The 10,710-nt window shown below is 34.4% G+C and overlaps 1 protein-coding gene across 1 annotated transcript; it reads left to right on the top strand.

Annotated features, from left to right (window-relative positions):
• Positions 1–6,971: 6,971 nt before the first annotated feature.
• On the top strand, positions 6,972–8,027 carry LOC131027019 (uncharacterized). Its single transcript, XM_059212771.1, has one exon. It carries the CDS (start codon positions 6,972–6,974, stop codon positions 8,025–8,027), a length of 1,056 nt encoding a protein of 351 aa, XP_059068754.1.
• The last annotated feature ends 2,683 nt before the right edge of the window (positions 8,028–10,710 follow it).

Raw genomic sequence — 10,710 nt, 5'->3', positions numbered from 1 at the left:
AAGGAAAGCAAACCGGTATAAGGAACAACCTTGAAGAGTGCATTGAACATAGAGGTGATATACTGGCACAAGTTGTGTCTGATTAAGAATGATTGAGTGAGAGTTAAGTGGAGGAAGACATTGTGAGAGAGGATTGAGAAAGGTGATCAGTAAAGTCAAGTTGCAGAGTGGGTGAAGAGAATACAGACCGATAAGGGTGAAACTAATAGAGGAGAATATTGTAAGGTTGAAAAACTTCATTTGCAACAGTGATTTCATTTTTATATTTAAGTTTTATATTTCTTTCATTAAGTTGTAGCTTAGTGCAGGGGTTGTAGCTCCTTTAGGTAGTAGCCTATAAATTGTGCAGGGGTTGGTGCTCCTTTGAGTTGGTGCTCATAAATCAGGGGTTGGTGATCCTTGGGTTGGTGCCCTAAATTTTGTAATTAGAGTTTCATTGCGAGGCTGGATTGGAGCAATAGTCTCTAGTAGCCATTCTCACTGAGGATTTTCCCACATTGGGTTTTCCTCTTATATATATCATGTTGTGTGTTGCATTCTTGTACATGTGGTATATTAATATTGTAGAAAATTCTTTCACACACCTTGGTCACATTATTTGAGCTACTGTTTAACACTCGGTTTATTTTATATATATTACCGGTATCTCCTCTTTGAAAGAGAAGAGTTTAAATCACTGATTCACCCCCCCTCTCAGTGATCCATTGTGTCCAACAATTGCTATCCGAGCCATGCTCCCTATTTTATCAAAAGAATTCTCTAGATTGGGTAGATCCTATCAAGTGTTCACAATGGCAAGAAATGAATCAGCCTCCTCAAAAGCTCCTATGTTCGATGGTATCAACTATGCCTTTAAGAGTAGAAGAATGGAAACCTATTTGTCCTCTCTAGGTTGTGATGTATGGATGTCGGTTGTAAATGGATATACAGATCCTAATAATCCCCCTACTGATCCAGATGCTAAGAAGGAATATGAAAATAATGCTAAAGCCAAGAATGTCATTCTTAGCAAGTTGTTCGATAATGAGTTTGCTAAAGTCATGCACTGTTCTTCTGCAAAAGAAACCTGGGATAAGTTGCAGAATATTTTTGAAGGTGATGCTAAAGTCAAGGAAGCCAAGTTGCAGACTTTGAGAGCACAACTTGAGGGATTGAATATGAAAGAGGAAGAGAAGATTATTGACTATCTCCAAAGGATTGATGAAACAACAAACACCATTAGAGGGCATGGAGAAGAAATAAAAGATGAGGTTGTAGTAAAGAAAGTACTTAGATCCCTTACATCTAAGTATGATACAAAGGTCTCAACAATAGAAGAAGCAAAAGATCTGAAATTCTTCACAATGGATGAGTTGTATCGCTCCCTAACTACTTATGAGATGAGGATTGTTGGTACTGACATGGTAGGAAAGGCTACCGAAGGCAGAGTAGTCTTTTCACACATGAATATGATACCATAGATGAGGAAAGTGCCTTAGATGACGGTTGCATTGACGATGAAATAAGAGAACCTCTTTATGGCTCAAGAGGTACCAGGACCTGAAGAAGCAAAAGAGGAAGAGCAAGAAGGTGAAGTAGATCTTGAAGAAGAACTCATTAGTGCCTTTGATGAGCTAAAGAAAAAAAGAAGAGATTTGAAGAAGGTAAAAAGGGTTGCAGCTGAAGAACAAGAGTTGCTGGAAAAAATCTCTTGAAGAGTCTCAAAAAACTTGCAGATCTAAAACTTCAGATGGAAGAGGCCAAGAGGATGTGTGAAGTCACTGATACAAGTCTGAGTGAAAAGGAAAAAGAACATGAGAATCTAGAAGCAGAAGTAGTGAAACTCTGAAAGGATTTGGAGAAAAGTCAGGAAGAAATAAAAGTGAGAAGCAAGTATGAAGGTAGCACTGAAGCCTTGGACAAAATGCTAAGCAAACAGAAGTAGTCCAAAGATATCGGTGGTTTAGGATTTCTAAAAGGTCAAAGTTCAAAAAGAAAAGACATGTCAGATAAGGAAATTTGATTCACCTCTAAAAAGGAAGGTGAAGAGAAGAAGACATTCACAGTGGGCAAAGATATTGGCAAAAAGACATATGCAGATGTTGCTAGAAACCAATACACAAATTGGTATGCTAAATCAATAAACCTCAGACCATACTCAATGCACCAACATACAAATCCAAGGAGAAATGCAGTTACTGTTAGTTTTCTATTAAGATTAAAGTTTAATTATTATACAGTAGTATTTAAAAGTAAATTTCATTTGAGCATATGATTAAATTATAGTCTTACCTATATGATAGTTTTTTCTACTTTTTGGTTTCTATTATAATATATTAAATTAAAATAAAATTCTATTGGATGTCCACTTATTAGGTCTCATCATAAATTAGGCAATAAGTTATTTGGGCATAACCCATGTTAGAGTCCTATATAAGAGGAAATCTTTTATTTTAGATTCTCTAGCCATAATTTTTGAAGTATTAAATAAAATATATTTAATCTATATTTTTAAACAATCATTATTTTCTCTATATTAAATTGATATAATATTTATTTAGGTCAACATTGGATATTAACATTAACCCTAACCCTATTTGAATCTTAACATTAACCTTAACCCTAAATGAATCTTGATTAAATTGTAATACTATCTCAAATCCCAATTTAATCCTAACACTAAGATTATACCTAGAATAGTAATTGTAATTGTATCCTAATTACAACCCTAACCTAAAATAAAATCTAACAACAATCTAACCATAATTTAACCCTACTGAAAACCTAACCCTAATATTCACTAGATTACACTAGTTAAACTTCATCTTGAAATTGAACCCTACCCCTAGAATAACCTTAATCCTAAACCCAAACTAACCTTGAACTTATCCCTAATCTAAACCTGATTGAACCCTAACCCTAATTAAACCTTTATGTTAATATAACCCATAATTTAACCCTAACTCTAACTAAAAGCCAACATTAACCTTAATTAAACATTAAGTATAACCTTAAACCTAAGATTTACTATAGAATCATAACCCTAACACAATGCTTTTTCCTTAAAGACTAAACATATTTAAATCCTGACACTAACTATAACCTTAATTTAACCCTAATTCAATTGTAATACTTACCCCATCCTAACCAAATCGTAGCCCTAACCCTAACACTAATTTTAATTAAACCCTATCACTAAGGATTTTCCTTAAATAGAAACCATACGCATACCTAAGCTTGAGCCTAATCTAGAAACTTAACCCTGGACCTAATATAAATTTAAACCTAACCCTAATCTAAAAATAATTGAACCCTAGATCTAAACCTAACCCTAATCGAACCCTTCTCCTAACTAAATGTTATCCCTAACACTAACACTAATCGAACTCTAACCCTAATTAAGCCCTAACCCTAACCTAACTAAATTCAATCCCTAATTAAACTCTAATCTTAACCTTAATAGTAAATAATTCCCTACCATAATCCAACCTTATCTATAATTGAACCCTTAATCTAATTAACTATAATTAGGTATAGCCATAACTATAAAGGAAATAAGAAGAAAGAATCAATCACATCATGTTTCACTATGATTTCTCGTGGGCTATCAAACCCAACATCTCCAATCTATTTTTTATAAATTGGATTTGGCCTAGAGAGTTGAAAGAATGTGTTTCCAGTTGGCACCCCCTTCAAGCCATCCCTTTATTCAAGATCTATGGTGGTAGGATTTCTTTCATTCTACATGGTCTCTGGAAAAAAAGAAATAGCATAATCTTCAAGCATAGGAGGAGCTTCTCAGAGGTTCTTGTCACTCCCATTATTTCTAATGTTAAAGAAAACTTGAGAAGCCTTGAAAAAAGAAAACAATCTGCTCCACCCTCCAATGTGGATTTGCATATTGCGAATTCGTGGGGCTTAACCAACTCTTTATCTATATTTATAGCCCCCATTTGATTTACCCACCTCCATTCAGGTTGGCTAAAGATAAACTTTGACTGCTTGTCCAAAGCGAACCTAAGTTAGACAGGTGGGGGTGGAGTCATCGTAGACCATAGAGGCAATGTTGTGTTGGCTTAGATGAAAAACTTGGGAGTGAAATCCTTGATATTTGTTGAGATGGTTGTCGCCTATTATGGTCTGATCATCATTAAGGATGAACATACAATTGTTTTATTATTGAAGGTGAATTTAAAGAAACACAATCCTTCTCCTAAAAAATGAAGCGCCTTCGAATTGGAAATGCGAAGGGTTGGTGGACAATTTAAAATATCTCATTCGTATCTTTGGTCACATCAATATCATTCACATGAGGAGGGAGGGTTACAAAGTTGGTGACAAGCTAGATTTCTTAGGTCTATTTTTTGAGAATTTAAAAATTTGGACTAATCCTTGTGATCTTCTAGATTTGGTTTGTGCAGCAATATACATCAAAATAAAGTATAACGATGAGTTATAATTCAAATTTTTCATTTTTAATCCTTACCTCCCTTTTGGTAAGTCATATTTGAGTATCAATGTCATTTCTCCTCGTAAGTGCTATGACAACCAGACTATTATTTTTTTCTTCACCCACGTAGTTTCTATTAAGAAGCTCATAGTGGTGGAAATGGGTGGGGGTGGAATTAATCCAAGTTGAACTCTATAACTGTGAGGAATTCAAGTGCAAACCAAAGATATGGAAAAAAATTATCACTTGGATAATTTAGAAAGTTATGTGGAGGGCATGCAGGGTTTCGACCATGAGCTCTCAAAAAACTTTGTGGAGGCCTACCATAAGGGAGAGGTGTATATTAGTAATGTCATCTTCAAAGTTGCATTGGAATTGATTATAGCCATTACTAGACTCCCACAAGATTGAAATACTTTTCCTATGAAGTCAAAAGGCTCATATAAAGAAGGATTCAAGCAATTCTTCAAGGAGGGTGAGGGAGTGTCGAAGGTACAAATCAGCTACAGTAGAGAAGAACTCCCTAGAAAATAGAAGGATGAAATCCTTATTTGATGAAATTATTCACCCTCTATGGTTGTTAGGAAAGGTTTGACACTTAGATCTTTCCTACATTAAATGACCTATCGTATGGAATACACATGAACTTTTGTTTTTGAGTCTATTCATTATTATACCACTTTTTTGTTAGAGCTAAGTCAAAGAACCTCCTACACCTTCATCACAGTTTAATCCTTAGGTTATTAAATTTTCATCTCACTCTAACCCCTTCAGGTGCGTCCCTTTCTAAGCCCTCTAATCCCCTACTAGACCCAATCTAGTAATTAAGATCTCTAGGGTGCCTATGGGTAAAAGCACCTCAACTATTGGTTCTACTTCTAAGCCCAAACTTGACCCCAATTGTGTTAACCCTGGCAACGAGGTGAAGAAAATCCCTCTCCTATCTCACCCTCACCAAAAATGTCAAGATGTTGGAATAAAGTGAAGAGGAGGAGGTAGAGGACTATGAAACTTCTTTGGATTCATAATCTACGTGGTCTCCCACCATGTTTGAGGAGATGGCCCCATTTCCCTCTAATCAAGAGCCCCCTGACCCTAAAAAATCCGCATAGATTCTTAAGCTATGATTTTAAAACTAGAGAAGAATGTGGAAAGATAGCAAATGGCTATCAAATGGCTTCTCTCATAGTTTGATGTGGCAATTACAAAAGTTAATAGACTAGAGGCAATTGCCAAGGCGAGAACCTAAGAGAGGATAAATGGATTATGTATTTTATAGATGAACGTGTATGGGAAGTGGCAAGTGTTATGACCAAGAAGCTGGATAATTGGGAAAAAGTGAAGGGTATATTGAATGAGCTCTCTGAGAAGGTGATGCAAAAAAATAAGAACAAAATTATTCTAGAACTAAAAGAGAATCGAGAGCTCCTAATGGGCAAGATTGAGGAAATGGAAAAACAAATTTAGGATATGGTTCTCAAAAAATTAGCCTCTCAAAGCTATACGAGATGAAATCGATAGGACGAGAGCCATGCGTAAGTGGCATGTTCTGTCTCCTTCTACATTGGAGCCCCTAGCTTTCATAGTAAAGGAAACCCTAGATCTTGGTACCCCTAATTATGTTAAATATTCAAAATAAAATAATTCCTTCTTTGACAAACTTCTTAGCCTATGTAAAGATTGGCAGGAAGCTAATGTCTCTAGCTAGTAGGCCATCCATTTTTGCCTTTGCTGGTTGGTTGGTTTTGTTGTGTTAGTGGTTTTTGTTGTTGGCTCTATCTCTAGTTTAGTTTTTGTTAGTGTTTTTTGGTTGTTCTATATTTTCTAGGTCTATTTTATGCTAGGTGCACCCTCCTGATGGACCCTAGGTGGCATTTTTATGTAGGTATGCAATACTGTGAAATGGCACAAGGATACTTACCTTTGATGGGTTGATATTTAAAGTTTTCTAGAGATTATTTTTAAGTGTATTATATGAAATAAAATAGAGTACCATAAAAGATGGATTAATAAACAATGGATTCAATAGATATTAATGATTCAAAATACAAATGATATACTCAAACAAATTGTTCTTGATAAGCATTGAAATCAAATCATTGATAGTGTTGTAAATAGGTTACTAGATCTATTCTATTTTATCAATATTTTATTTCATATATTTGATATAAATTAATTGTAAATGATATTAATGATGGTGTCAATTCAATCTATGAATACAATTACTAATTTAAATATTATAAAGTTGGACATTTAAAGTTTGTGACATTTGGAAGAAAACACAATATATTTTTGTGCTAAACATTATTTATCATAAATATGTCTATCTCACAGATTTTGAGTAGTGAAAACAATAGAAAATACATGTCAATTAAAAAAATTCTATCTTATAAGAGATCCTAATTGAATTTTAGCTCAAACCCTAATTCTTATTCAACTTTAATCCTAATTTGATCCTAACCATAATATATACACTGAAGAAGAATCAGTTTGGTCCGAATGCCCTGATCACATAATTGAAAGGATGTTTTCGACTCTACCGATGGAGTTCAGTTCTCGATTTCTCATTGTGTGTAAAGAGTGGAATATGCTCTTATCCTCCTGCAGATTTATGTCTCTATTGCCGCAGAGAGATCCATGGTTTCTCCTCTGCAATGAAACGCATGCCGTAGCGTACTGTTTTCTCACGCAATCATGGAAGACTATTTCACTTTGTTTCTTGCCAAGGCCAACAACTAAAAATCTCTCACAAGGCTATTCGCGATTTTGTACTACATCAGGTGCAGGCCTACTGCTAATCGAAATAGCACAGCCTCAGAAAGCGTATATGATCTGTAATCCACTTACAGGCGTGTACAGAGATATTCCCCCAGCCATAGCAAAGAATTTCATTGTAATGGCAATAATGGACAACGGGGAATCCTACAAAATTGTGTGTCTGCCAAACGAAGAAACCCCTCGTTCAATACAAATTTACCATTGCTTTGAAATGTCGTGGGGGATTGAAGTTGAAATACCTCTGCCCAAAGGGGATTTTCATGTTGTTACCATTCTTTGTGCAAAAGGTCTTCTCATCTGTTGTTTAGGTGAGATGGAATTTCTGATTTGGGACATGGAATCTAAGCGATCGGAATTCGTGTCTTTTCCAGAGGCGAATCTATCAATTCTGGGGGATATGATAAAGTCATGGATCAGTCAACTAGTTGTTTGTGGGTCGACGATCCTGTTTGTGGTAAGATATTTACAATTTGCTGGAAACTGGAGCACAGTGAACTTTCAGGCGATTGCATGGGAATTGTTTTGGGAGGAGGAGAAGTCGATATGGAGCTGGAAGGAGCTGACAAGAATGCCTTCTACCATGTGTCGTCAATTTATAAAGCCGGGTTTTTCAGGTGGAATGGAGCTGTCTGGCACGGAGGGTCAGTTTGTTGGGGTTGGGAATTTTCTGTGTTTCGAAAGTGGGCATAGTAATAGAAAGCTATTTGTTTATAGTTTGTCTGAGAGATGCTGGAGTCAGATCAGACTTCCTCGGACTCTAAGATTTTTTAGGTCTGACTTAGCATTTAGCTTTCAACCTAAGCCAGGCATGAAAATATAAATTTCATCTGAGCAAGAGAATTTTTGGATTGTTTCTTGATAGATTGATCAATTTAGAATAGATGATTCTATATATTTTAGATTGTATATTAAGGTAGGAATTGTATGGGAAAAATTATGAAAATAAATTTGATCAATTTAAAAGGTTTATTATTTCTTAGTTTCAATTGAATTTGAAATATTTTTCTATTAAGATTGTTTAAACTATTTTTCATTTTATTTTGATTTATGGACTTTTCATCAGTACAGTTCTAAAATCTACAACAACTTTTTGCATCAGTATATGTATGTATGCTCAAAAGATATTTCATACATTAAATTGTGACATATATAAATTTGATATCCCATTTTAGTTGAATTGAGCAAATAGATATGAAGATGTTTTTATTGAAGCACTACCTTTTGACAAAGGATGCTATCTATGGTTGCTAATTGAAATTTCCACTCTTCAATACAAGTTCAAGATTAAATAACAAATAATTTATGTGCAGTGTATTTCTATTCATTTTAAAGTTACTATATTGGAATGTTATTTTATATAATTGAAGAGATTAAAAACATGTGCACTAGTAAGAAGTCACAAGTTCAAATTAGAATTGAGAAGAATATTTAAATTTAGCAATCTAAATATTTATAAAAAAATTCTACACCTAAGAAGCATAAATTTCAACTATTACAAAATATATAATTTAATCTCATTTGGAAAAATATGAATCATCAATAATAGACATATTCTTCTACCATTATAAAGTGGTTGTCTGCCTTTAAAAGTAATGCACATTTTGTTTGTTGCCTTTCCCTTTTCCATATGAGTAACTCTTTCAAATCATTCTATCATTTTTCTTATCTAAATGTTCTACATCTAACCATAGTTGAATTAGGTTTTGTTATTTTGTTTTCTAATAACTGGATCCAGTTATAATATATGTTGGGTATAGATGGTTTTCTATATCCCACATTTCAGATTGGATATCTATGTTTTTAATAAGGTAAGCAAGGATTTTGAAAGGGTCCAGACCTTTGTTCATAAAGATAAAGAAATTACAACTACAAAACCGAAAAGGACAACCAAGAGAAACAACTAACAAATAAAAAACTTCAATAAAACATACAAACACTCAACCTAAAGTCAAGGTGGCTAAAAGACAAATTGCTCCAAAGATTCTGGTTTCATAGTGCATGAGTTAACCAACTCTAAGCTTCTTTTGTGGGCCCAAGCAAGAAAACTAGTAATATCATTCCATCTTATGACTAAAGAAGTGACAAAATCTTCAATAACATGATCATTTTTTTGTCAAATTGACTAAATTTTCTTATTTATGAGCCAAGTAGCACTAGAGTGACCCACTTTACAATAGTAATGATTGACAAAAAAAATATGAGCCTTCAAAATCAATTGGTTGCACCCACATTAAATATATTTTTAGATGGTATATACAACATATAAAGTGGTCCCCAGAATGCGAACTTTTAGTGATGGACATCCATGGAGGTTCCTCTAGGTGCACAACAAACACAATAATGAGTAAAATATTATAAACATTATGCAAGGAGCAAGCCATCTTATCCCAATATTGAATACCTTACCATGCATAATGACAATCAAATTTGTAGGTTTTATTTATAGATTTTGTACCCTCACTTCATGAATTCAAATACTAGAAAACTTTATTAGAGCATATAAGATAATACAATTAGAAAGAGATTAGAAATGTGAGACTTGTTATCTTCTTGGATAGAGGTAGTAATGTCCTATTTGATTGTGAGAGTTTATAAAAATTTAGGAAAGAAAATATATTAATGGCTTATGTAAAATAAAGTATTAAGTTACTAATATAACCTCTTTGTCTTCCTTTCTCTATTGAGCCAAGGGAGTTGGGCCTTAACAGACCACCAGTGTGTCCTTCTTTAAGCACCTACCCCCATTTAAGGTCTCTTGCAAGTTTCCCTTCGACTTCCTTGATGAGGAGATGCATTATGTAAGTGATTATAATGGACCAGGATTCACCTTGAAAGCGCCATCAAAATTTAATTTGAACCTTTCAAAAGAAAGAAGACAACAATGAATAGTAGGACATTTATCTTCATTCTTTATTATACTCTCTTTTGAGGAAATTAGGTGTTTCCAAATTTTAGTCATTTGGTCATCCAAACATGAAAAGAAATTGTACTTTTTGTCCATAACTTTGACATTCAAACATGTTCATAGATACCTATCTCTAGCTTGTTTAGTATTCGCTTATTCGTTTCCCTCCTATCTTGTTTAGTATGGTGCTAATTGGAGTAGGGTTGTCTTTAAAAATTCGCCTATTTATTTCCCTCCAAAGTTGCCATATGATCATGAATAGTGTTGCATACGAAAGACCTACCCACTGTGATCCATTATTTAAAGGTTGCCAACTGGTAAATATCTCTTTCTATGTATTCGGTAAAGGTCCTTACCAATTGAGTTTTCTACAGAAGAGCCTCCAGCATGTTTGTGTCATTTCACATTGCACTAGAATATAATCTACATCTTCGTCGTGTTGATTGCAAAGAGGGCATCGAAAGGGACCCATGAAGCCAAGCCTCATCAATATTTGTCCTGTCAAGATCCTATTATGTATTGCTATCCACGGGAAGGAGCCTTCTTTAGCAAGAATATTGGTATTCCAGCAGTATTCTGATAGCTATGAGCATCTTTC

This window comes from Cryptomeria japonica, chromosome 10 (genome assembly GCF_030272615.1).
Source record: "Cryptomeria japonica chromosome 10, Sugi_1.0, whole genome shotgun sequence".
NCBI lineage: Eukaryota > Viridiplantae > Streptophyta > Pinopsida > Cupressales > Cupressaceae > Cryptomeria > Cryptomeria japonica.
This window is presented reverse-complemented; position numbering and strand designations above follow the sequence as displayed.